The sequence below is a fragment of the Cuculus canorus genome, chromosome 12 (assembly GCF_017976375.1).
Source record: "Cuculus canorus isolate bCucCan1 chromosome 12, bCucCan1.pri, whole genome shotgun sequence".
NCBI classification, from domain to species: Eukaryota; Metazoa; Chordata; class Aves; order Cuculiformes; family Cuculidae; genus Cuculus; species Cuculus canorus.
The window spans coordinates 19,705,565-19,732,419 of NC_071412.1; the positions used below are offsets into that span (position 1 = coordinate 19,705,565).

At 37.7% G+C, this 26,855-nt stretch overlaps 1 protein-coding gene across 3 annotated transcripts in view; it reads left to right on the top strand.

Moving 5' to 3' along the window:
* VPS13C (vacuolar protein sorting 13 homolog C) overlaps nucleotides 1-26,855 on the top strand; it is an 80,443-nt gene that overhangs the window by 42,662 nt on the left and 10,926 nt on the right. For all 3 annotated transcript variants that reach the window (XM_054077429.1, XM_054077431.1, XM_054077432.1), the window contains 31 exons: nucleotides 259-497; nucleotides 1,479-1,708; nucleotides 2,420-2,512; nucleotides 3,547-3,912; nucleotides 4,820-4,909; nucleotides 5,319-5,474; nucleotides 6,465-6,729; nucleotides 6,987-7,147; nucleotides 7,642-7,763; nucleotides 8,000-8,294; nucleotides 9,623-10,003; nucleotides 10,493-10,597; nucleotides 11,341-11,505; nucleotides 11,832-11,960; nucleotides 13,089-13,222; nucleotides 13,600-13,726; nucleotides 14,963-15,198; nucleotides 15,536-15,677; nucleotides 16,197-16,337; nucleotides 17,734-17,815; nucleotides 17,909-17,978; nucleotides 18,796-18,907; nucleotides 19,890-20,003; nucleotides 20,493-20,629; nucleotides 20,877-20,958; nucleotides 21,322-21,435; nucleotides 21,693-21,768; nucleotides 22,421-22,584; nucleotides 23,901-23,946; nucleotides 25,127-25,250; nucleotides 25,964-26,078. In XM_054077429.1, the coding sequence (XP_053933404.1) occupies nucleotides 259-497; nucleotides 1,479-1,708; nucleotides 2,420-2,512; nucleotides 3,547-3,912; nucleotides 4,820-4,909; nucleotides 5,319-5,474; nucleotides 6,465-6,729; nucleotides 6,987-7,147; nucleotides 7,642-7,763; nucleotides 8,000-8,294; nucleotides 9,623-10,003; nucleotides 10,493-10,597; nucleotides 11,341-11,505; nucleotides 11,832-11,960; nucleotides 13,089-13,222; nucleotides 13,600-13,726; nucleotides 14,963-15,198; nucleotides 15,536-15,677; nucleotides 16,197-16,337; nucleotides 17,734-17,815; nucleotides 17,909-17,978; nucleotides 18,796-18,907; nucleotides 19,890-20,003; nucleotides 20,493-20,629; nucleotides 20,877-20,958; nucleotides 21,322-21,435; nucleotides 21,693-21,768; nucleotides 22,421-22,584; nucleotides 23,901-23,946; nucleotides 25,127-25,250; nucleotides 25,964-26,078 (4,813 nt within the window). The remainder of the gene's footprint in view (nucleotides 1-258; nucleotides 498-1,478; nucleotides 1,709-2,419; nucleotides 2,513-3,546; nucleotides 3,913-4,819; nucleotides 4,910-5,318; nucleotides 5,475-6,464; nucleotides 6,730-6,986; nucleotides 7,148-7,641; nucleotides 7,764-7,999; nucleotides 8,295-9,622; nucleotides 10,004-10,492; nucleotides 10,598-11,340; nucleotides 11,506-11,831; nucleotides 11,961-13,088; nucleotides 13,223-13,599; nucleotides 13,727-14,962; nucleotides 15,199-15,535; nucleotides 15,678-16,196; nucleotides 16,338-17,733; nucleotides 17,816-17,908; nucleotides 17,979-18,795; nucleotides 18,908-19,889; nucleotides 20,004-20,492; nucleotides 20,630-20,876; nucleotides 20,959-21,321; nucleotides 21,436-21,692; nucleotides 21,769-22,420; nucleotides 22,585-23,900; nucleotides 23,947-25,126; nucleotides 25,251-25,963; nucleotides 26,079-26,855) is intronic.

The following is a 26,855-nucleotide window of genomic DNA, read 5'->3' on the forward strand; positions in this document are numbered from 1 at the left end:
AAGAGTTCTGTGCACCAAAACTTTAGTCTGTTACATGCCACATTTATAGTTCCAAAACTCTAGCACACAAATTTTAAATGATAATTTCTCTTCTATTAGAGAAGTCTGTAGCCTGTTATTTCTGGAGGATACAATGATTCCTTATATTGTGATTCTTATTTATAAATGGCATGGGGGAAAAAAATGGCACTACTTAACGCATCCTCATTTTTCTAGTTCGGTGGTTATGATGTTTGAAATATTAAACTTGTTTTCCAGAATGATAGACAAGAAGGATGACACAAATGACAGTTCTATGATAGATATAAGCTACAAGCAGGATAAAAGCGGAACTAAAGTCATTGCTGTCCTTGACAAGCTGTATGTATGTGCCAGTATGGAGTTTTTGTTGACAGTGGCAGACTTTTTCATTCACTCAATGCCAGCATCCTCAACCGCAAGATCTACGCAGTTCCAGTTAAAGCATACTGCGTCTGGGAAATGCAAGTCGGAAACAGGTCTGTAAAACTGATTTCTACCCCCACTCCCCTCCTTTACAGGTTTCATAATGAGAATAAATAACCAGGAAGTTTTCAACATGCTATCTTGCTAACTTGAGTTAATTCTTCGCAATGTCTGAATTGGCCACTGATTCAATAGATTTGTTGCAGTGTAAGTCCATCTGCTGACAAGGCCAAAGTTACAACAGCCCATAGAAGAATGATGATTGTTCCCATTTGATTGTTCCCATTTATTGTCATAATTAACTGTTTTAGATTATTTAAAAGCAAATGGAAATCTTGTGCAGTTATGTAAAGTTAGGCTCCTGCAAGGAGCAGGGAGGTGGACTTCATGATCCTTGTGGGACTCTTCTAACTCGAGATGTTCTATGATTCTATGGTTGCTGGAAGCAGTAGTAGGACAAACAAAGCTTTTGGGTGAGTAACCCACGTAAAGAGTCCTACTGTGCAGGAAGGTCACACGGCACGAAACTGTGTGCCGTTGAGGACTGAAATGACTTGATCCATCACTAGGATAAAGATTCTTGCTTTTAACTTAGCTAATTATGATATGATTCTATCCTTCTGTTTGGAGAGTGAGTGGTTATTCAGGCAAGAAAATTGTATGTTGCTGATTTGATTTCAGTTAGTAGAACTTCACTGTAAAGAAGTTACTTACTTGAGCCTAAAGATAACTATTTTTAACTTGGCTTTACAGAGGCAATGTGTAGGTAGACTGCAGTGTGAAGAGCTAGTAGTGCCTTTTTACAATACTGAAATAAACAGTTTCTTCAAAACAAAACTGCTGACCAGTTTGCTGCTTTCTGGACATTGTGATTTCAGTTTTGGTGAAGTATTCCTGTAAAAATGGAGACCGCATTTGTTAAATTTGTACCTCTGAAATGATGTAACAATTTTTATGCTTGTTTTAAGTGCTTTGTTCATAATGCTTTCAAATCTTTTACATTCAAGGGTGTTTTTTTTAACTTATTTTCACAGAAATATCCATGCAGCCAAACATGACAGTAAAAGCTGTGATCATGGATCCAGAAATCGTGTTTGTTGCTAATTTGACCAATGCTGATGCGCCCGCCTTAAAAGTTTCCTTCCAGTGTGACTTCTCTCTAACATCTGAAAAGACTGTACAAAGGATGACTGCTCAAGTGAAGGGCTTCAAAGTGTTGGCCTGTGCCTTTCTCAAAGAAAAACAAGACAAGAATGTTACTACAGTAAGATTACTTTTTGTGTTATGAAAATAAAGTTATGAGAGCTGTTGGCAAGCCCATAGCACTCAGAAAATTCAATTTTCTTATCGTTAATTATTATTAAAGATAGAGGATTGTGGATCTGTGGTATGCCACTTGAAGGTAAATCTTTGATTAGTAGTTGCAAGACTTTATCGCATAGAGCTCTGTCCAAAGCCTGTGTAGTGCAATTATTAATTGAATTTAAAGTTCCTTAGTGAAGAAATTGCATGAGGGGTTTGGAAGACTAAGTATACCTCTCTGCAGCTTTGTTTTCTCTCTATCAGTTTACTTGTTCCTGTAGAATATGTTGATCAGTGTGTGTGGGCCCTTGCCGTTCATCTGGCACATCTGGCGTTTCCTTGTGGATTTTGTTTTGTTAAAGATTCAGAGGTTTGGGATTTTTTTTAACTTTTTACTAAAAGTCTGTCTGTGTGTTGAGTTTTTGTTTTGTCCAGTTAAGTCTTGTGTCAAAAGCTTTTAAATCACCAACTTTTAACCTTCCAGTCGCTCTTGTGCAAATTTGGATGCTAGAGTGAAGCATAGTAACGCTATGGAAAGAACGCATTTACTCTGAAACGTGTTGTTGATTTATGGGATCAGCATGCCTTTGGCCGATGGGATTAAAAACATACAAGACCACTGGAAAAGGTTGGATCCAAACCGATTAATAATAAAATTCTGGTTTTCACTCAGGTGTTACAACCATGTTCTTTGGTCATGGAGAATATGGTGCGTGCCTCAGGGATGCAAAGTGTGGTAGTAACAGTGGAAGAACTTGTTATAAAGGTAAGATTACGAAGACTGTCTTTGGAAGAACAGATGTGTTCGTCAAGCTATAGCTTGGGGCGTTTTTTAGCTTTAGTTTTTAGTTTTTATTGCTGTTCAAAAATTCCCATTAGTTTCATTTTCACCGTTAGTTTAATTCCACAAATAGGCATTTATCCTTTTTAGAGCTGCTCCGTGTTGGAAAGAAACATCACATGTTCCTTGTTTTGGCAATCTCCTGGCAAAAACAAACCCCAAAACCTAATTTAAATACTTCTAATACTAGGATCCTTCTACCATTTTCTTCCATTTATGAAACAACCCTTGTCCCTGCTGCCACCATCACCACAATTATCCTTCTTGGAGAGACTTATAAGCAGGAACACACAAGTACCTGTAAATTTAACACTGTTAACATGATTTCAAGAATGGTATACAGTGTGAAATATCTTGTCCTTGATAGGTAAATAAATTTGCCTGTGCAAAAGGTCTTTCTGAATGTAATTTGCTAATTCTGCTATAAATGTTCACAAATTCACATTTGTGATCTGAAAAGTCGGTCAGTGGTGAAGTCTTAAACTATAAGTTGAAGTACATTGTTGTTCCTAAAGCGTAAAGCTTTTAACAGATGTACCAGTAGTTGAAATGATGGTATACATAGTGCTGCCAACATGCCTTTTTGAACACCTCAAAGATCTTAAGAATAAACTCACATTTTGCAATACAGTATGAAAAATGTTGATGTTGGCTGCTGTTATGGGAGTACCACCTATCAGTAAAAGTGAAATTCCAGTTGGAGAGTTTTGTTCTTGAACCTGTGAAATTGTGAGAGAGGAATTGGGAGATTTTGTAGGAAAGGAAAAAAAGAGGAGGTCCATGAATGGATTTGGTTTCTTTATCTTGAAATTTAAATTACATCTCTTATAATGGCCTTTAATGCTGTGTATCTATCTTTATGAAGAACCCAGGAGCTATTTCCTTTTATTGTATTTTTTATATATTGATCAGTTTTAAAATGTTTTGAGCTTTAAAGCAATGTTTTAATTTTGTTCAAGATCTCACCAATAATTCTGAATACTGTGATGACCATTATGGCTGCCATAAAACCCAAAGCAACAGAGGAGGCTTCTAGAGGAGCAGTTGAAGTCCCTGAGAATTTGTGGCAAGTGAAGCCCATAGATGAGTGCAATGCTTGGTTTCTTGGTGTTGATGTAGCCACGGAAGCAACAGAAGCCTTTATGGACCGTGAACATGTTCTAAAACCAGAGGAATTTGACATTGTAGTGAAATCTGTTCAGATCACCTTGGAATGTGGTCTGGGACATCGCACGGTCCCTTTACTGTTAGTGGAATCTGTATTTTCAGGTGTTCTGAAAAACTGGTCTTCACTGACGGAGGTGACTGCTAATATGTCACTAGAGGTATGTAGAATCAAATTGTTCACAGTTGAAAACACTTCTGCACATTTCATAATGTTCAAATAACTTTTTCATATGCCTTCTATGTGCATATTAGTCATAGCTTTAAATTGTGATTCTCTTTGGGGTTCTTTCAGGCAGGTATGGCTAAGCATAATGTGTTTTTTACAGGAACAATAGTAGATTTTGATGGCCATTGCTATTGTGGAATAATCTCATCCTCCCCATTACTCTGTTTTTCTTGTATATTTTCGCTGTACATGAATTTTGCTTAGTTGAATATTCGTATTTAACTCTTACTACCCCATTTTTTTGTTTCTCTAGCATTGCATTTATGGTTAAAATAGAAATAACAAAATTTTCTCCATCTTCTCTGCCTTGGATTGTAATTGCACCCTATTTGTTGTGCCAGCTGTTGCAGCTTTTTTCTCCCAGGATATAGTAAACTCTGAGGAGGTTTAACATGCTGCCTCCCTAAGAGACTTATAGTTTGATACGGCCAGATATGCAGCTGCTCCACGCCGCAGGTTATCTAGAGCTTGGTTGTACTTCATCAGTTTACCACATGTGCCTTATAGTCCATTCTGTACCGGATATACAAGTAGCGTTCTTTCCTTGCTAGATGTGCTATGATAATAAAATACGGAAGGTGCGTGCCTGATCGGATTCAACTGGGGGAAGGCACTGTGGTTCCAGTAGTGTGAAGGGATGAGGAAAACGGGTGGAAGGGAGCATGCAGAACTATTTGGTCTACATCTTCTGTTCAGATATGCGGTGGCTGAAGGGAAATATTTGTAAAAATGTGAAAGGAAGACTGTTTTCTAATTGATGCTTTTTGTACTAAATGCCGTTGGAAGGAGTCCAGTCCTTTATTTTCAGATACCTTATTTAATTTTTATTCTCTCCTTAGGTTCATTATTACAATGAAACCTATGCAGTGTGGGAGCCACTTATTGAACGAATCGAAGGAGGAAAGAAACAGTGGAGTTTAAAGCTGGAAGTATGTAAACATACTTAAAACTATGTGAAATAGCCTGAATAGACAGCTATGTCTTAAAATTTTTGTATGACAGAACATTGACTTTTTGAACACTGTTGCTTAGAAGGAACTATGCAATTTCACAAAAAAAAATCAGTCTTAAAACATCTTATGATTTTCCTAAATAATGTTAATTGTCTGGTGCATAAAGCAAAATGTAGTGTGTAAGCACATATACAGAGAAGGAAGAAAATAACTTGCTGATTTTCAGTGTTGTAATGAAGTATCAGTATTTGTGAAAGGTGGTTTACAAGGTAAAGTAGATTTTCCTTTGCCAAAGTTGTCAAGTGTAGGTCAAGTGTTTTCCTGATTTAATGTAGGAGTAAATAATCAATTTGTTAATAATTGACTAATGAACTTTTTATTTTAGATGAAGACCAACCCTGTCCAAGAGAGAAGTTTGATGCCTGGGGATGATTTCATTGTTCTTCCTGATCCACAAACTGCTGTTAACATCTCTTCAAAGGATACAATGAATATAACAATATCCAAATGTTCTCTTGCTGTTTTCAGTAATCTGGCCAAGGTACTCCTAACAGGCAGAAGGTGCTAAATTATATGGTTCTGTAGTTCTGATTTTTTTTTAAAAACCAGACTTTTCTGTGCTGCCAGTCACAAGCCATTGCATTGCCTGTTCTGCAGTCGTAACTAAGGTAATCTAGCAGGGCTGAGATGTACTCTGATTAGTCCTTTAGGGTTAGGTAGCGTTTGAAAAAAGCAGTTTCTCTTAGAACAACAAATGTGCTTACACAGGACTTGGGGAACGGTCCTACAAGCAGGCTGAATGAAAATAAAACCCTCCAATGAACACAACTATTTCATACAGTCTGAAATGTATGAAGAGAAAGTTACTTCCTTTCCATCTTTTCTCCTTAATAGAATACAAAGAAAAGCATGCATTCTAGGATTGGCCTTCGAACTGCAGAAGTGGAATATCTAGTGTGTTAAGAAGACTTTTTGTCCTGTTTTGCTTGTGATAGTAGCTGTGTTGGTGAATGGGCTTTTCCCCCCCCTTTTTTATGAGAGGAATAAATCAATAAATTTCAGAATATGTCTTATGCATATTTGGTTTTTAATTCTAAATGAGCAACAGTTTACTGTTAGCACTTGCTTGTACTGTATGTCTTTTATTGGCAGTCAGTTACCATGTCCTGGTGTAATCAAACAAATGTTTGTAAGCCTAAGTTGTGGCTGAATAGAAGGTATGGACGTGGTGAATGTTTGGGACTTCAGTGTCCCACATCTTATTTTTCTCTTGCAATTCAAAAACTATAAAAAATTCCCTATGAGGAGCGTGAGTAGCATCAGCACTGGCTGCAAAACACAGAATAATAATGAAGTTTTCTGGAAATAACCTTTACTTCCTTGATTTAATACTATACAAAGCATAGGTATTGCTATCTATTTTTTTCCTTTAATACAAGGACAGTTCTCAGCAACTACTAAAGCTTTTATGTATGTTATTGTGTATGTATCCTGTTTGCATATGATGTACTATGTATGTTATTAATTACAGGCATTTTCAGAAGGAACTGCATCGACGTATGACTATTCCTTTAAAGAGACAGCGCCTTTCATAGTGAAAAATGCCCTGGGTGTTCCTCTCAAAGTGCTTCCTAGCTCCAGCTTTCGGGTAGTTGGTTCAGTTGACAAAGAAAACGTCAACGAAGTTGGAATTGGTCAGAACATGGAACTGGAATACGCTGTGTTTGAAACACCCCAACGAGGAAAGTTGTCTGCGTTGTACCGACAAGAAAGTTCTATCTTCTCTGTAAATTTAGGTATTATACTGGGGAAGACTGTATTATGACACATTGAGACTGGGAGGATGCGGGTAAATCATAATCTAAAGTTATGGTTTTCAAGAGCATTCTGATCTTAAAGCTTTCCCTCAGTGGCACTCAAACATAATTTGCCAGAGAGCACTTCTATCCTGGTTCTTGCTGAGTTTAGAAACAGCTGAAGTATTCTTCAAATAGAAAATGGTAATGTGATTTGGTTTACCTAATTAAGACTTTTGTGTGTTTCTCTGGTTTAGAACTACAAGGATATAAAGAAGTGGTAAACATTCCCATAGCCAAACCAGGTCGACGACTGTACAACATAAAAAACCTTCTTGTTGATCGTTCAGACTCGATCATTGTACAGATAGATGCTACAGAGGGAAACAAGGTTATTACTATACGATCTCCTCTGCAGGTAAAAAACCAACCAACTCAAAAGCACCGCTTTTCTCTGAGTGACTTTGCTTTTCTTCCTTAATCCATTTTTCTGAGATCATACTTTTCCAAAAAGTTACTTCAAGTCAGATTATAAAGTATTTTACTGTGTTAAATGAATGTTTATCTATATTCTCTATGCGTATGTCCTCCTGGTAAATGAAAAATTTGGTTTTTACTTTTAACTTTTGGCTTTCTAGTATTCTTATCGTTGAGGTTGAAATAGGTACTTCATATGTGACTTGGCATTTTAAACATTTTTTTCAGTTCATGGAACTTAAAATTAGTGTAGTTTTCTTATATGCTTGCATATTGTTCTCCTTCAGAATTGTACTTCTTCATGAGACATGTATAGGTTTGTTTTCCAGAGGATTTTAAAATCTACTGTCGATTTTTCCTTGTTGCTATTCTTACTTTTTCCTTTAACAGTTTTCACCATAAAAATGTAATGAAAATTATGCTCTTTGATCCTAGATCAAGAACCATTTCTCAGTGCCATTTGTAATCTATAAACTGTCTAGAGACTCCAAGTCACTGGAGCCAATTGGCATATCGAAGCCAGAAGAGGAATTTCACGTTCCTTTACACTCTTACAGGTACACTTCTTTTGTTCTGTAAGGCTAATCTTTGCGAGACTAATGCACAAAAGCAACATTAGTGTGGAAGCTTAAATTTGTGCTTGGCTCTCTTCTTGACTGGGCTAAACAACCTCAAATGATACCTTCATTAGGTAGAATGTGCTAGAAAAGCCCGTCAGAATGCTCACAATTAATTTAAAATGGATGAAGTCAGCTGTCAAAGTTGTGTACCATTACCTGTCTTCTCTCCACAGGTGTCATCTATATGTTCAACCAACAGGAACGTTGCAAGGTCAGTTTAGAGAGTCCACGACTTACATTGCCTGGAGGGAAGAGCTACACAGGAGCACTGAAGTAAAGTGCTTGTTACAGTGCCCAGCCTCGGAGACGAATATCTTGCCTTTAGTAATCAGCTCAACAGCAGTACCTGATGAACTAAATTTTATTTCAAGTTATGGAGAGGAGTGGGATCCTGCCTACATTATCCACCTCTACCCTACACTGACTGTGAGGAATCTTTTACCATATTCCTTGAGATATTTACTTGAGGTATGTTATTTTGTGGTTGTGTTTTTAAATCCTTGATTTTGAGTGACACTCTTTACTTAGAAGTGGAGGTGAATGTAGTGTGGAAGGTACTGAATGATGTTAGTTGTCTTTCCTAATGTAAATGAGCGAGTCAGCTGATGGATTGATTCTCTGAGTTTGGGGGATTAGTTCTTGTTCATTTGGATGTACCTGGCCAATTCTGCTTTGCTTCCTAAATATGAATCCTGTACTGAATCAGTCTTTCTCTTTTACGTTCTTCTGAGATTTTTGTTTGTCTTTGGCAGGATGTCTTTTGTTTCACAGTGGAGGCGTAAGAAAAGCTTCTGGAATTTCTGGAGCTTTTCTGCTGCGTAGGAAAAATCTTTCTTTCCATTCTGACACTGATTCTTTCCTGGGGACTATTGTGAAGTCTCCCCTGCACAAATTGGAAGATTTCTTTGCAGGATGCTATGCAGACTTTTTTTCCTCGTTTTTCAGTATCTAGTATTTCTTCACGAGGGCTGAGTGGTTTCAGTAAACAGAAAAAGGTGTGAGGATTTGGAACTATCATCTTAGTTGCTCTGTTTTGTCCTACTTGTGTAACGCTTTAGCGTTCATGTGGATCTTCATTTCACTTCTGCCCAGCATCATAATGGCACTCCTTCCTGTTTTCCTTGCCTTGACTGTACTTCAGTACTTGAGTCACAGAAATGGAGAACAGAGTGCCATTACCTTGATTGAGGAGCTAGAAACTAGTAATTAGAATCAATTTCTGGCATCACTGTTTTTGTAGATGGCTATATTCTTACCGTCTTCACGTTCCTCAACTAACCAAGCCTGGCCCCTGCTCGATACAGCACAATATACTGCTTCTCAGTAAAAATTAGGAAAGCTGTTGTAGGATTCTACTCCCTGAGAAGAGCTGTGCTACCAAACTGAATGACACAGCTTTCTGCCTTGGGTGTTCTTTAATGTGAAAAATCCTGGCTGTACATCTGCAGCACAGTCCAACTCAGTGTTGCACCCAGTATTGTAAGTATAAGGACACATTGCCAAAATCCTTTGGAATGACAAAGGATGGAGAGGGCAAACAGAGCCAGGGGATACACTGGAACTAGTTTGCCTTGCTGGATTCTAGAATTAACCAGTCTTTGCTGCCAGCAAGAAAGTGCTATTGATCTGAAATTATTCCTAGGATCAGGCTCAAAGGGAATTGATTGGAGACTGGGATGTGTGTTAAGGAGATCTGAAACACGCACCCTGCAAAGGAAGATGAAAATTCTGTTTTTTTCAATGCCTAAATCTTATATATTAAAAACTTAAACTTGCTTCTTTAAATTTTGTTACAGGGAACAGCAGAAATCCATGAATTGACGGAAGGGAGTGCTGCAGATGTTTTTCAGTCAAGAATCAGTGGAGAAATAATGGAGTTTGTGTTGATGAAATATCAAGGCAAAGACTGGAACGGCCATCTTAAAATTTGGAATGGGATGCCTGAATTTTTTTCTGTGTGTTGCACATCCCAGTCTGGCGACGTGGATATTTACATTCATACCAGGCGAATTGGAAGCCGAATCATCTTGTCAGTGTTCAGCCCTTACTGGATAATCAATAAGACTTCCCGTGTTCTCCAGTATCGAGCTGAAGACACTCACGTGAAGCATCCAGCAGACTACAGAGATATTGTTTTGTTCTCCTTCAAAAAGAAGAATATTTTCAGTAAAAATAAGGTGTGCTTATTTTTGATGGTGGTTGTGATGGTACTGTTTAAAAATGCCTCTTTGAGAGGGGTAAAAAGCCACACACACATTTTTCATCTAAAGAATTTTTTTGTTAGTATTTAAATCTATGGGCTTTCATCTGGCTCTGCTGCTTGTTAATTGTTCCTTTTGGACTAGGTAGAAGGGAAGGCAGGTAGACACAAAGTCTGCAGGTTTTTCCAGGTCTTCCACTGCACGCTCTTGTCTAACTTATCCTATCAGTGAGGATGCCTCTGTTTTGCTAGCTTTTAGTGTAACATGTTTCCCAGAACTCAGGCACAGGCTTATAAGTCAGTATATGAATAGTGATATTACGTCCTTAAGCTTAACTTACAGGTTTTAAAAGCAGTTGTGTCATCTTGATACTACTACAAGTGATATAATTGCACTCCATAATGCATGAACTATAAAACTGAAATTGTTGAAGTATTTTCCATGTTGTACTTTTTTTGTGTGTAGATCCAGTTATGTATTTCAACTAGCGGTTGGTCCAGTAGCTTTTCCCTTGATACTGTAGGAAGCTATGGATGTGTCAGGTGTTCAGCAAACAACATGGACTATCTGGTAAGATGGTGTCTCTGTTTTGTGGAACTCTGGAGGTCAGGTTTTGGCCTGTCTCCTTTTTCTCCTTAAAGCCTTTGTTTCACTAATTACACTGCATTTAAATCATGGAAATATTGAACACCTAGGGTGGTAATTTTTATATGCCAGCTATTGGCATCTGTACCTGGCAACAAATAATTTCACCCACGGATGTTTCCATGTAATGAATAAATGTGGTTTATTTAACTGAAGTGTAGTACTAGGCTGTTTTGAAAATTCGATAGTTAACTTGCAGAGTGGAGATAAGACTTCACACTCTAAATTCATAGCTGTTTGCCTGTATTTAGGTATTCACTCAGCAGCTTTGTGTAAGTCTACATTTCCACAACTAAGCAGGTTAAAGAATGCACTTGATAACGATATGGAGATATGTGGGAAAGCGTGTTTCCATATGCTCTTTAATCTATCTCCGATACAATCATTTTAGATCACCTTGATTTTACTGTAGAGGGGTTCGTGCTGGGTTTTTCCCCACAAATGCTGCAGCTACAAAATGCTACAGCTAAACTGTCTCTTTCCCATTGTGTTAATTGTGTTATATACTTTGCTGATTTTGCTGCAGGCTGTTTGGTTCTGCATTACAGGTATTCAGAACAGGAGTGTTGCATGCTTTTGTAATTACAGTAAATGTTGACTTTTCTTTTTTTCTATCCTGACTTACCTCCTAAGCTTAATTGTTTGTTTAAATTGTTCTTGTTGAATAGGTTGGAGTTAGCATCAAAATGAGCAGTTTTAACCTTACCAGGATAGTTACCTTCACCCCATTCTACACAATAGCAAACAAATCTTCTCTGGAACTAGAGGTTGGAGAAATTGGTCCTGATGGCTCTTTTCCAACGAATAAATGGAATTATATCTCAAGTTCAGAGGTAATGTTTCAGTTATTTTTATTTGACTTTTGAGGTAGACAGCGGGTCCTTAGCTGTCACTTAAAGAAAAAGCAGTGCTGTTACAGAAGCTCTGAGACTTGTGATGGCGTGATGTGGGTACCTCACATCCCAGGGCAGCTTGAACAGCACAGCTTCAATATGTTGATAAATTCGTCAAGTACTTCAGTCGTAGATGAAATGTTTATCAGTAGACACTGAGATAAGATCTAAAGCATTTGAAATAGTCACACAAGACTTTTTACGGCTGGTTTACTGTACTGGGCACATATGAACTGTGCAGGTGATGCGTATTTCTTGTTTTACAGTGTCTTCCGTTTTGGCCTGAAAATTCATCTGGTGAACTTTGTGTAAGAGTCGTTGGCTATGGAGGATCATCCAAACCATTCCTGTTTAAATCCCAGGATAATGGAACTCTGCTGCGGCTGGAGGAATTGGTGAGACTGCCTTTGTCTCTTTTGTTCGTAATACTCCATTTTATCCTTATGGTATTAAGGAAACCTTGACTCTCCAAGATAATAAAGATTGAAACCTTGTGCCTTGAGGTGTTGGTGCACTGCACTTGAGTTCTGTTGCACAAAAAATGTCGAGAATCACGTTTGCTATATTAATGTTTTCGTAGCTGCATGAAATGGTCAAATGTATTTAGTTTTGACAAGCTTATAGGAAACTGAACAGCTCTGTTGTTCTTAGATTAATGGCATACACATCTAACATCTGTTATTTTGCAGAGGTTATTTCTTAGGTGCCTGCAGTTTGTTTAGTTATCCCAAAATAGAATGTATTTTTTGGTTTTCTTTGGTTTTTTTTAATAAGCTAGTACATGATGTAGACACACAGTTCATGGCTAAAATAATTTATGATTCAATTAGTAGAATCTTAATTATTTCATAATTTACGCCTAGCTTCAGGGAATGTGTGTGTGAATGCGGCATGTTCAGACAAGTCTCTGGAGAGAATTCTTACCATAATTAGCTGCAATACAAGTAACTATGAGTTACAAGTAATCCAGTTCTACAAGCTTGCTGGAGCAGTTTGAAAAAATGTTTTTGGAACAAGATGTCATCCATGATCTAGTGTCCTGTTGATGCACTTAATTAGAATAGTAGGATTTTTTGTTCACTGTTCTAAGATAGCAGATCGCTCAGCTTCGTAAGAGAATCCTTTCTTGTCCTGTGTGTAATGAGGTTCTACTACTACGGTGTAGAGCGCTGAACATAATTTCTCACACTAAGTTTTGTAACAAAGTGAAAGGAATGCTTGCCTGTACTTTTTACTGAACTTAGTCAAATAAATTAGTTCTTTGATCAGTCTATCATCCTTCTATTATCATTTGAATATAGTTTTTCAATTAAATCAACAAGTAGTTTGTGGATGCTGCTGATGTCTGTCTTAAGCCAATGACCGCTTTGAGCTTACCGTTACTATATAACGTGGAGTACAGTTCCTTTTTTTCATTTGGAAGAGGCCATTGCATGACTGATCTCAAATAAGAATTTTGTCTGTTCTAACTTGCATGTATGCATAGAACAAATACGGAATTTTCTGTCTAACTTCTTCTCCAGCATGGGGGCTTACTGGTAGATGTGAATGTTTCCGACCATTCTACTGTCATAAGCTTTTCGGACTATCATGAGGGAGCTGCTCCAGCTCTTATTGTTAACCATACTTCATGGGACTCTCTCAGATATAAACAGAGGTACGTGAAAGACACAATTCACCATTGGCTGCTTAGCCAGGGGCTTCCTTTGTGAGGAAAGTACTTCTCCTTTACTGTTATGGTACCTGAAAAGCAAAAAATCCACTTTTCTTTATCGTATTCTTTTATGTCTACTTTCAAGCAATTGTTGAAGTTTCAGAAAGCAGAGAGAATAAAGTGGGAGTACAGATCTTAGGTTGCCAAGAGCCTTGCTACAGCCAGGCTTGTTTGGAGTGGATAGCCTGGGCCCTTCGTGCCCTTCCGTGGGAGGCTGGAGAGGTGGAGCGTGGATGGCACTGTGATCTGCTTGCACCATTTCAATCAGCGGTCTTAACCAGTGAATGCTGTTGTTTTACACCTTTAATTTTAACTTGCAGTGGTTTACAAGGGGAAATGGAGTTGAAACCAAACCAAGTATGCTTGTTCGCATGGACAGATCCAACTAAAACAAGAAAGTTGACTTGGGGCTACTCTCAAAACTTTGGCGAACATGACCTGCTTAAGGTAAGTTTCAGAAGAGAAGTAAATGCTGAGCCAAGTTAGGACTATAACAAGTCTACAATATCTGGGAGAATATTTCACTAGTAACTACATCTGTCTTGTCCTGTAAGAGACTTCTAAGCCTATTTTCAAATAGCAAGATTTAGATATTTAAATTAATACAATTGGAGGATGGGACACAATCTTAAATCTGTATTTTCTGCATGGTTTTCATGGATATGAAGGAAAGTCTGTGAGCTAAGAAAATATCTAAATAGTACAAAGGATGAGTAATTCATCAGTTTTCTGGCAGTGTTGCATTCAGCTTAACTATCTCCCTGAATATGGAGAAACCCCCCCCAAGTGTTGTGTTTCTCCCTTTCCTCTGGGAAATGCTTGCATGGAGCAGAAAACTCTGAGTGGCTCACCAAGAGCTATTTAGGTGTTTAACTCATGCAATATTAGAAGAGGGAAATGTGTGAAGTGAGGACAAAATAATAATGATTAAGATGGGAAAATGAATGTGGCAAGAGAGAAGCTCTTAATTAGAAGCAGAGGTAAGTCTAATGTGAGACTGGGCACCTATTTTATTAAAGATTGGGGAAGCAGGCATTGATGGAAGGAGATTTTTCTCACTTAAATGGAATGTAGGCTAAATAAAGTCCTATCTGTCTGTCTCTAAATAGCAGCCCTCTTTCACCTTTTACTAAACTGAATTCTTCAGACATGGCTTGGTTTTTCTGCTGGCTGGGCACAGAGTTAAGAAACTGAAAATATTAGTAGCTAAAAGTGAGAACAGCAAAGCAAGTTTGTGTTTCAGCCTCACAGATTAACAAATAAGGAATATCTACATTTGTAAAGCAGAGATGTTAATCTTGGTCTGGTTTTACAGTTTCATGGTATATGATTTTAATGCTTTCTTACCCCATTACCCATGATTCAAATTATTTTCTTTTTTTTGCTGTGAAGGCATTTGTTTCCTAATAATTTCCAAGATTATTCTCACCCACAAATATTGCTGGAATGCCTACTCTTGAAAAGGAGGGGGGGAAAAATTTCTAAACCCCCAACTTCTTTGCAGTGTTTGAAATACCAGGTGGCAGCTAATCAGGATGATGTAGTACATGAACAAGCAAGAAAAATACTGCATTCTGGTTTGTATGTGTGCCACTAAATTTGCTTGCTTATACGCATTCAACAACATCATGGATTTGCTCCTGTAATATACTTATTATATGCATTTTATTGCCTCCAATGCAGGATGGATGTGGCCAGTTTCCTTACAATGCAAATACTCAAATACACTGGGTGTCTTTCCTGGATGGACGTCAGCGAGTGCTGCTATTCACAGATGATGTTGCATTAGTTTCTAAAGCCCGACAAGCAGAGGAGCTAGAGCAACCTGATCAAGAAATAAACTTGTCGATCCATAGTCTTGGACTTTCTCTTGTTAACAATGAAAATAAAAAAGAAATCTCTTATATAGGAATTACGAGGTACTGCACATGGAAGCCTAAATATTCCTTTGAGTAATCAAAATGTGACAGCATATCGTAATTTTAGCAATACAGTTGGGGTTGGGGGCGGCTATCTTTCAAATGAAAGCAATATAAGTGAAGCCTTTTTAAGTAAAATGAAATTCTGTCTTTATTCCTGTTGTGCAACTTAAATAAATAGGATTTAACTACCTCCTTTCATAGCTTTTATTATGAAAAAGTAAGCAGTAGGTTTTTTTGAGCCTGAAAAATTAGAATAATGTCTTTTTACGTGGTTTGCATGGATAAAAAAGGTTAAAGTACTTATAAGTTGTTAACCTTGTTATTTGTGTTGCAGTTCTGGTGTTGTTTGGGAACTGAAACCAAAGCAAAAGTGGAAACCATTTAATCAAAAGCAAATAAACCTGTTGGAGCAAGCCTATCAAAACCATCTTTCTGGTGGTGCTGCAGGTTGGAATAAACTAGATGGCAATTTTGAGGTAGGTTTTGAGGTTTCAGTGTTTAAACGATTATAGAACATGTGCAACCGTTAAAATAGGCTTCTCTTTTGCTAAGTAATGATAGATGCTGTGTTAAGAGAAATTTGTATCTATAGGTTGTTACATTTGGCATAGAACAAGGAGAGCTTTCTGGTTTTGCTCCTCATTGCTTAAATGTTTCAGGATCAGGGTAAAAGCATCAGCTGGGAACGTAGTCAGCTGCATGTATATATATTTAATTATGCCAATATAATATATAACTCATTAAGAAATAGTTACTAAGATGACACAGGGCTTCCCACTTGGGGCAACCAAAGTTGCAATGTAGTGTATTTATCACACTAACTTGTGGTTTTTGTTGTTTCCCATACAATAATTGAATTGAGTAATTCAGTAGCCATTTGATTGTGAAATAAGGAAAATTGCAAGTTTGATTTGCTAGTCTGTTTACCAGTAACATAACATTTTATTATTTCTCTAATTAAATTGTTTGTTATCTCTGCTTTCTTGTATTTCTAGGTGAATTTTAGTAAGGTCCCAATGGAAATGCGTCTCCCAATCAGATGCAGCATCCGACGCAACTTTCTGTCAGGAATTCAGGTTGAATTCAAACAGTCGCCTCACCAAAGAAGTTTACGGGCTCAGTTGTATTGGCTGCAGGTACCGCGTTTCATCATGCTCTATAACTCAGGAGGCACACGAAGGCTTTTATTTTATTCATTTATCTGAAGGAGTATCCCAAAATCTTACGTATGTGATGCTCTGTTCTCTACATCAGAGTAGCAGAAGTGCTGCGAATGCTCTGTTGGTGGCACAGTGCTGCAGAACTGCCGTGCTAGGATTTTTCAAGTAGTATGGGGAAAAAAAAAAATCCACAAGGTAGCGAGTTTATGTAAAACAGGGTGCTATGATGCAAAATTTATTTCTGAAGAGACGTGTTTTGAAACAAACAAATATCTCAGCCTTTTCTGAAAATGTGTTTACCGTAGTTTGTCTGTAGTCATGTAGTGTCTTACCCTGGAGAGTGTATCTGCACGTTGAGATCTGTTGTCTAATGGAAAGTAGATAATAGACATTTAAATACTCAAATGTAGCATGCAATGATTTACGTGCATGTAAGCCGAACAGGGAATTAATGTGCTGAAATTGTACCTAATTAGCATTCTACAAACAGTGCTAATAGTGTTGCTAAGTTAAATAATAGAGCTCTTGAGCTGTTTACGACTGAGAAGTGTTTAATACTAAAGGAAAATAATGGTGAGAAATTCATCTTCATCAATGTTGTCTTCATCTCCATTTGCTGTGCTGCAGAGTCCTCCACGGGAGAGTCCTTTTTGAGGACCCTGTTGATGTCTTTTCTGACCAGGTGGTGGGGAACTGTTTCCTCTTTACTTTTTCTTTTCACGTTTTGCTTTTATTTTGCTGGAAAGTAGTTTTTACTATTACAATAAAGTGTACATCAGCTACAGACCCTCTAAAGGAATATGTGTGGACCTGTGTAAACACCTGGTACCTCTGTTCCTTCTCACTCTCTACAACTATCTGAAAGGAGGTTGTAGAGAGGAGGGAGCTGGCCTCTTCTCCCAAGTAACAGGGAACAGAACAAGGGGAAATGGCCTCAAGCAGCAGCAGAGGAGAGTCAGGTTGGACATGAGAAAAAAGTGTTTCACAGAAAGGGTCATTGAGCACTGGCAGAGGCTGCTCAGGGGGGTGGTGGAGTCCCCATCCCTGGAGATATTTAAAAGACAGGTAGACGAGGTGCTCAGGGCCATGGTTTAGTGGTTGATAGGAATGGTTGGGCTCGATGATCCTAGAGGTCTTTTCCAACCTAGTGATTCTGTGATTCTGAGCATCCTTTGTGCAACGCTTGAAACCATCTGACCTTTCATAGCTAAATAGGAAACATTCTAAAACAATTTCAGTGTAGTCCTTTTCCTTTTCTCCCCTTCCTCCAAAAAAAGAATGACATTCTTGAACACAATCTCTAAACAAGTTACTCAAGCCTTTAAATATAATGGCGTTACGATATTTGTGTAATTATGCAATAATTTTTTAGGTTGATAATCAGTTACCAGGATCCATGTTTCCTGTTGTATTTCACCCTGTGGCCCCTCCCAAGTCAATTGCTATGGATTCAGGTAAGAGAAAGCCTTCAGTAATATCAGAGCCTTGAAAACAGTGAGTTGGCAATTTATTTTCTAGACACACTTAGATGTTTTTTTTCTCTGTAGAACCAAAACCCTTCATTGATATCAGCGTCATCACTAGATTCAATGAATACAGCAAAGTGCTGCAATTCAAGTGAGTTCCACAGTGTGTTGTATTACTGTTTTAGCGATTTGATGCATTTTAGAAGTGAAAACAAGTTCAGGTTCTCATATCCAAACAACTCTTGACTTTGAATTGAGTTTTTGAATGTCTCCAATGAGAAAAATGTCATTCTAGAAGAAACTTAATTTTAGATGTAAGGAGCAACCACTTGAAAGGACTGTTAGGCAAATTCCTTAATTATGAGAGTTATTTCCCTTTTGTGCCACAGTTGGAATTGCCTGTCTGCCTGCTTGCCATACAGTGCTGGGTTTCTTTGGTGCTCCAACAACAGACAGCTCATGCAGTCTCCACTGTATCCCGGTCCAGTGACCGATTGTGAAATGTTCTTGAGCTAATACGTCTGTCTGGAGTTTCTCTACTAAAAATGACCCAAACTAGTTGTACTGATGGTTTGCTATGAAAATGTTTGTACTCAACTACTGTGGGTGTAATATTTGAGGATGCTTTGTTTTAAATGAGATTTGGAGAAAGGCAGTTGGATAAGAGGATGGTATATGTTGTTTAGGTGATGTTATCCATGGAGCACATGAAATTATAACGTATGAATATAAGAAGTATTTAGCGATGGTTAATACCTTTAGATAAATTTTGAAAGTGTTAAGATAGGAATAATATGGTCATGTCTAGCTTGATGGGGGTATTAAGCCCTTCTATCTATAAATAGACAATTGGTATTGTGGGTTATAAGTCTTAATATACATTGTGGCATACAAAACTTAAATTGCTTGGGGTAAGCATATGATTTAAGTGTAACTTCTACAAGTATATGCTGTTTTTCCCATTTTAGATACTTCATGGTTCTTATCCAGGAAATGGCAGTGAAAATTGATCAAGGATTTTTAGGAGCGCTTAGTGAACTTTTCACTCCATCTACAGACCCAGAAGCTGAAAAACAAAGGGTAATGTATGGGAGAAAGTCATTTTGGCCAGAACAGTGTTTATTATTTATTATTTATGCTAAATGGTGTTTTGATTTTCTGAATATTTCAGTTTAATGACTGAACATTGCATTTGTTTACACTCAGTAAAGGGACACAGGGTAAGAAGATTTTCAGTGAAGTGCTGAAATTTCTGTTAAACATTGGCTGTGAGTTTTACAAATCGACAAGTTTGAGTAACTGATAGTGGGGTATGATTAACTGTTTTCTGCTGTTTAGTATTTCATGAATGCATCACATGGTAAGCTGTGGTTACCAAAGGAAGTAGATAAACTAAGGTTAGGGTCTCTGGAGTGGCCTTCTGGTTGTTAGTCTACCTGTCTTGTGTTTAGAGAACAAAACGGAACAAATTTTCATGGCTCTGAGTTGTCCCGTGTAAGTGGATAATATTCAGAAAGGTCACATTTGGTTCTGGTGTGCATAGGAGAGTCACTCTTAGAAGTTTCTTTTTCTTAAAGATGATATCTTTGCATGTACTGCATAAAAAAAAGTCTCACTTTGTGAAGAAATAGAAAAACGCAAAGAGTCTCAGGAAGTTAGTTATTTCACTAGTATTTCTAAATTGCTTTAGAAGCGGTACCTTAAGTGATTGAAGAATTTAAGGGAATGTCAAGTGAAAATAGCATAAATTGGAAAAGTCACCCATAAATTGCTGTGGGTGTTGGTGTTGGCTTTTTTCCCAGATTAAAGAAAAGTATTAGCACAGTTATAATCTGTTATACAAAAGTTATTAGTTTGTTTCCATTTTTGGAGGTTTTGGCTATGTAACCAAACATTTTGCTCTTTTATTACTTTCACTTATGATTATTTTTGCTTTTTATTAGTATGTATGCATATTTTTACCTATATTTATATATATTATTAATTATATTACATGCATCTGATTATACTAGTTAATACATTGATGAGAAACTTCTGTTCTTTTTTTTTTTAATAAAACCAGTCTAAATTAATTCAGCAAGATATAGATGCTCTTAGCACTGAGCTAATGGAGTCTTCCCTAACAGACCTGTCAATGCTCAGCTTCTTTGAGTACTTCCATATTTCTCCAATTAAGGTATGTAACAGAGATACTTTCGGGTAATAAAACAATTAAAATCAATGATCTCTGAATTCCTTATAGTAAATACATCCTCAGGGCAACCTTCTGGGTATTTGAGGTCTTCATGCTCTTTTCCCAATGGGGATTTTTTTCATGTTCTTACAATTTAATACTGCTTTGGAAAACTTTCTTAGTTTCCCATAAGTACAGACAGACTGTTAAACCGTTGCTAAGTGTGAAGAGTCAAGGGGTATAATAATGAGTAAAGGTAGAAAATGCTGGCCTAAAGGTGTCCAAGTAATGTATGACAAATAGGAATCAAGTACCCTTTCATGGGCTTGTCGTAATGTCTCTGTTGAACAAGTTAGATTTTTTTGGAACAAGGGAAGAAAGATCATCAGTAATTATACATTCTTGGGAATCTACAGAGTGCTTTCTGAGGCTATTTGATGTGTGTCTTTTTTTGTCTTGATTTGTATTGTTTTACTAATTCTTTCTTGACAGTTGCATTTGAGTCTGTCTCTGGCTTGTGGGGGAGAAGCATCAGAGAGCAGGGAAGCAATGATAGCCATCCGATCTCTGAATTTGCTCTTGAAAAGTATTGGAGCTACTCTAACAGATGTGGATGATCTGATTTTCAAGTAAGCTCATAAAGATTTCTTTTTCCGAATATTTTGAATAAAACTACTGTACATTTAATAATTGGGTCTATGATAAACTTTGGACGCTATAGATGTATACAGCCCTTGGCGAAAGGAAGGAATGATGGGAAGGTGGGGTTGAGCTCAGTTTTAAGCGAACAGCACTTGAGGATTATCTGAAGGAAAAAACAGAACTAACTAAGCAGGGAAAGTGCCTCTCACTAACGTGTGATTACTTGTTTTTCAGACTTGCTTTCTTTGAAATTAAATATCAGTTCTACAAAAGAGACCAACTGATGAAGAGAGTTGTTAGACATTATAGTGAACAAGTAAGTTTATTTAGTCAAGGTTTTGTGTTAAATTACAAGTAAATATCTTTCAGAAAGCAGTAAATACGAAAGATGAATACCTCCAAAATGTACTAATCTTTTTTCATCATCTCAAAATAGGAATTTGATGGCATATTATAGAAACAAAAACAATAGTGTCCTAGAAACATTTAAGAATTTGAAGTCATTGGTGAAGAAAAATATTAAAATATTTTGCTTCTGTTCTTTATAGTTAACCATACTATTTGAATACTTACTTGAGTACTCTAACACCTTACTCGGATAGTAAATTAACATGGAACTACGTGTAACAACAGCCATTAACACTGCTTTTGGTTTTGCTTTCCCCCCCTCATTATTCAGCTCCTGAAACAGATGTATGTCCTTGTACTTGGCTTAGATGTTCTTGGAAACCCATTTGGCTTAATCAGAGGTTTGTCTGAGGGAGTTGAAGCATTCTTCTATGAGCCATTCCAGGTATAACTTACTGATTCTCCAACTGTGTGTGAATAGTAGGCTGATTGAATATACTGATAGGGTTATAGTGGTGGTGTCGCTGTGCTCTACGCACTGAAGAGCTAAGAAAGCAGGGATTTTTTTTTTTTATGTTGACTGTAAAGAAATAAAACATTCAAATGCCCTTATTTGTCACTCTGAAGGGCTCGATATTTTTTCTAGAAGCAGATGCATGAATGTATAATTTTCTGCTATTCATAATAAGGTTTTTTTTTCAGGGTGCTGTTCAGGGACCTGAAGAATTTGCTGAAGGCATTGTAATTGGTGTTAAAAGTCTTGTTGGACACACAGTGGGTAAAGTGTCATATTCTTTCTGTTTTGATAAATGGCTTTAATGACATAGATTGCATTTAAATTTATTTTTTTTTACTTGTTACTTTGAAGGGAAAGCTATGACTTTAGCATTTCTACGTGGTAATCTTTTGATGGGTATTTAAGCTTGTCACATACTGTTGCCAGTTTTTGTGATACAGATCATTCATATATAAACTTGAGACCTTCTAAATGTCTGTTCTGTAGAATGAGCAAGCAAAGTGGGAAACATTGCATGCACAACTGAATTAGTAACATGCTGCGGGTGAATAAGCTAAAAAATTCTAATGGTCCTAAAATGCCTGGAGAAGCCTGAGAAGTATTCTTAAGACCAGCTGCTGTTGCAATTTTTGTTTAGCTGAGTGTTACAGTAACTAAAGAATATATGCTTCCATCCAATATTCTATATAACATGTATTGAAAAGATTTTAAAGGTTACCTTTAGCTGTAGTTATGGATTTCAGGCCAGATTCTGGAGTCTTAACACGACCAACATGTGGTAGTTTTTCCATGTGAATTTGTCATAGCTAAACCGAATATGAAAGGAAGTTGCTATGAACTTTGTGGCTTCTTGTGCGTCAATTACTGTTAAGTTGTGAAAGAAAAACTTTTGCTTTATGCTGTGTTTCGTCAGGTGGTGCAGCAGGGATGATGTCTAGGATCACTGGTTCTGTTGGAAAAGGCTTGGCTGCTATTACTATGGACAAAGAATTTCAGCAGAAACGGAGAGAGGAAATGGGTCGGCAGCCAAAAGACTTTGGTGACAGCCTGGCCAAAGGGGGAAAAGGCTTGTTATGGGTATGAATTTGAAGTTGAATATATGCTGTGCCAATTCTTAACCCATGCTTAAAAATTATATGCCAGCAAGTTTGATAATGTCCTCTTTATCAGTTCGTGAACTAAACAGAAGAGACAAACAGGCAATCAGTTTCTGGAAGACTCAGCATATTGTATCAGCTTTAGTGTCTGAGGTCTTATTTTTTGGGCGACCTGAGGAATTGAAGGTAGGGTGTCAGAAAATGAGTGTTGGAAGTAACATTAATTTCTACTGTGATAAACAGGTAGTTACTCAGGTTTAGCAACTGTGTTATCTAATTAAATTAACTGGGCCCTTATTTTACCTTACAGTCAATTTTGTCATTAAAGTCAGTGGGCTGTGAATTATGACCTCTGGGCATGTGCTGGAAATGGCTTTCTGTATGTTGAGGTCGTGTAAAAACCACTAGCTTCTAAACAAATATGAACATAAAGCAAATAGAGTGTGTGTGAAACAACGCACTTCATTAGGTTGGAGAGATTTTTCTGAAATTAAAGCTGTTAATTCTTGTATTTCTTTTATAACCTGAAGCCAGTAACCTCTCTGGTTATTGAAAGATGAGATCTATTTTTGGTTCATAGAATCATAGAATCACCAGGTTGGAAAGGACCCAGTGGATCATCGAGTTAAAACATTAAGTTTTAACATCGAGTTGAAACACAGTTAAAACATTAAGTATGAGACAAACTTTATGAAAACTATCACCGAGAGATCTGTATTACCTGAATAAGAATGAAGTCCATCACTTTCCGTTCAAAATAAAAACAGTCAACTTATTTCTAAGTAATTAGAAGCAATAAATATTGTGGAGTTATCTGATACTGCTCAGTGACAATTTGGAAGTTACTTCAGTGAATTATTATTCTTCTGTCTTAATGTCATTGAACTACTTCATCTTTAGAATCTTTGAGAGAGTTGATGTTAACTTATCTTGGGTGTTTGGTATCACTCACTCATGACTGGGTGTTCTGGCAGCTTCCTGTTACTAGTGAAAGTGGAATAGACTTGGTTAATTATTACAAGACTGATTACTGTCCAAAAGATCTGTTAGTCTTTCCTACCAGCATAAATATTTGTTCAGCCGTTTTAATTTCAGTCTCTTTCCTTTCCCTTGCTTATAGTTTTCATAAAAGTTTAAAGTTAAAAAAAAACCAAACAAACCCTTAGAAACTCTCAGGCAGGCAAAGTTTCCAATACTGGATTTCTTTATAACGAGGCAACTCGTTGCCCAGTTCGACTATAGCGCTCCTGTTTCTAAGTAGGAGCTTAATTATCCTAATTTTCTTCTTTGTTTTAGGGCGTTGTTGAAGGTGTGACGGGTGTGGTCACTAAACCTGTTGAAGGTAAGCACTAAGACTGCACTGTGCTACTTACATGGTTTCCCAGTACTTTACAATTTAATTTGTGATTTTGTGAAGTATCAGTCAAAGTGCGGTGGTGCAAAGGCATAGCCAGATTCTATTTCTAATTAACACGTGACCTTATATGATGATTTACTCAAATATATTTATAGCTGTTACTGGCTTATGACCTTTTCAGCCTTCGTATGAATTAAGGAATGGTTGTCTTAGTGACGTATTTTGTTAGGCCAGCTGTAGTACCCTGTTTGTCGTTTAAAGCCAGGATAAAGACACTTCTAGTACCTGAAGGGTATGTAATGATAGGATGACAGGTAATGGTTTTAAACTGAAACAGGGCAGATTTAGATTAGGTGGTCGTAGAATCATTGAGTAGTTTGGGTTGGAAGGGACCTTAAAGATCATCTAGTTCCAACACCCCTGTGGTGGGCAGGGAAACCTACCACTGGATCAGACTGCCTAAGGCACATCCAACCTGGCCTTGACTTCAGAGATGATCATATTAGGAAGAAGTGTTTTGCTCTGAGGGTGGTGAGGCACTGGCACAGGTTGCCCCAAGGAGTCATGGGTGCCGTAATCCCCAAAGGTGTTCAAGGCAAGGTTGGATGAGGCTTTGAGAAACCTGATCCAGTGGAAGGCGTCCCTTCCTGTGGAAGGGGCGTTAGAACTGAATGATCTTTGAAGTCCCTTCCAACCCTAACTACTCTATGGTACTAAAAATAATAAATTAAAAGTGGTGAGGCCCTGGCCCAGGTTGCCCAGGGAAGCTGTGGCTGCCCCATCCCTGGAGGTGTTCCAGGCCAGGTTGGATGGGCCTTGGGCAGCCTGAGTGGGAGGTGTCCCTGCCCATGGCACAGGGGTGGAACTGGATGATCTTTAAGGTCCCTTCCAACCCAAACCATTCTGTGCTTGTATGATAACATCTCAGTTATGTTGGCTTTGGGGGCTGGGAAGGTGTTAAGTGAACAGCGAAAGTGCCTAAACATGTAAGGAAGCAACGTGTGACTGATCTGAGAACTGTCTTATAAGAGACCAGTTGCAGTGGGTTGTTTCCAATATGAAACAGTTCTAGTGCAGCCTGAATCAGTAATGGTTTCATTATGTGCTTAATGTCTTCAAGTAGGTTATTAAAACTATTTCTTCCTCTATTCCCTTTCTTTTATAGGGGCTAAAAAAGAAGGTGCAGCTGGATTCTTCAAAGGAATTGGAAAGGGGCTTGTGGGAGTGGTAGCCCGCCCAACAGGTGGCATCGTAGATATGGCAAGCAGTACCTTCCAGGGAATTCAAAGGTAAAACGTCAAGAGGAAGTTTTGAAGTACTCTCTATCTGCCAGATTACCTGGTGGTGAAGTGGTCTGGTGGTGACACACAATTACTTATGTTAAATAGAATATGCAGTAGGATCTATGGCATTGAGAGATGTCTAGTAGTCTGCAATGAATGGATTTTATGATGATCTCTGGAAACTGCTGCTTCCAAATGCATCTTGCAGTGTTGTAGGTTAGGTAGAAGATAAATAGTCTATTTTTTGCTTTTACTCCCTCCCTTGATCAGAAAGTAAGTAAAAGATCACATGTAAATTTTAACTTTAGAGGTAGGTTTGTGTAGTGCTGAATGCAAATATCTAAATGCCATTTAAACTTACTTTATAGACCATTGAAATTTCCCAAGAAAAACTTGCCAGTTTGAAATTCGGTTAGCAGACCACATCAGGGGCTTCTGGTGTTCCAGAGGGACCTTTGGAAAGTGTCTTAAACATGAGAACCCTTAGTAAATTAGCATCATTTGGGAATAAGCTTCTCAAGGTTATCCTATGGCAGTATAGTTGTCTAATGTTACTTTGGGGCTGTTACTCCAGTGTATCTCTACTATTGATGCGTGTGGGGTACCCAGCTAGTGTCAATGGGATGTGTGGCAAGTGAAAGGGTGCTTTTTAAACATGTATTGGTGAAACTCAGAATTGTAAGAAGCTTACCAGATTACTCTTCCTCTCTCTATGGCAGGGTGGCAGAATCAACTGAAGAAGTATCTAATCTCCGTCCTCCACGTTTCATTCATGAAGATGGCATCATCCGGCCATACAATAGGGTGGAAGCTGAGGGTTATGAACTATTTGAGGTATGACTTGCATTGTAAATACAGTTAAAATTCTCTGTGGTTCTACATGGTTCCGTAAAGCAGCTTCCATGTTACAAGAAAGCTGCCAGAGATCTGTGCCATTTGTTATCTGTAGTAAAAATGTGCCCAAGCCTGTTTCATAAGGCAAGCCTGAATAGCAGAGAAGACCCAGTGCTTGTAGTGAGCTGAAAGCACCAAGGAAACTGCAGCATTGCTGTTAAATTATCTTCTGCACATTATGTTCTGTAATTACTTATCTCATACTCTGGAAGGAGGTCATAGGATTAAGAACTGAATATATGGAAACAAGAAAAAACATTTTGATACTCACTTGTAATGTTCTGCTTAATAACAAAGCTAAGGCTGGTTTACAAACTAAGCAGCTATTAAATGCAATGAATAGAGCTTGAATTGTTAGGCTTATAATACGACTACTGAAATAACTGGGCTTTTCGGTGGTATCAGCACTTGAAAAAATGCATGAATTCTCAGAATACCAAATTTTGGTATTTCCTTATGTTGTGCTTCATAACAATATGTCACAGCTACAGGCACTGTGTGGACACTTAGCCTGCTTTCTAAGTCTGAATGTGGCTAACATATGGAGAATGAATAATTGTTGTTTTCAACTCCTGGATAATCGGATTGCAGTTAATTTGTATTTTAGCTTTCATGTTCTTAAAACTGACCTTAAAATGCTTATTTTGTTGCTAAAAAGTTAAAGTAAAATAACTGTCTACGTTAACATTTTAAGATTAAAATTTGCATGTTTGCTGC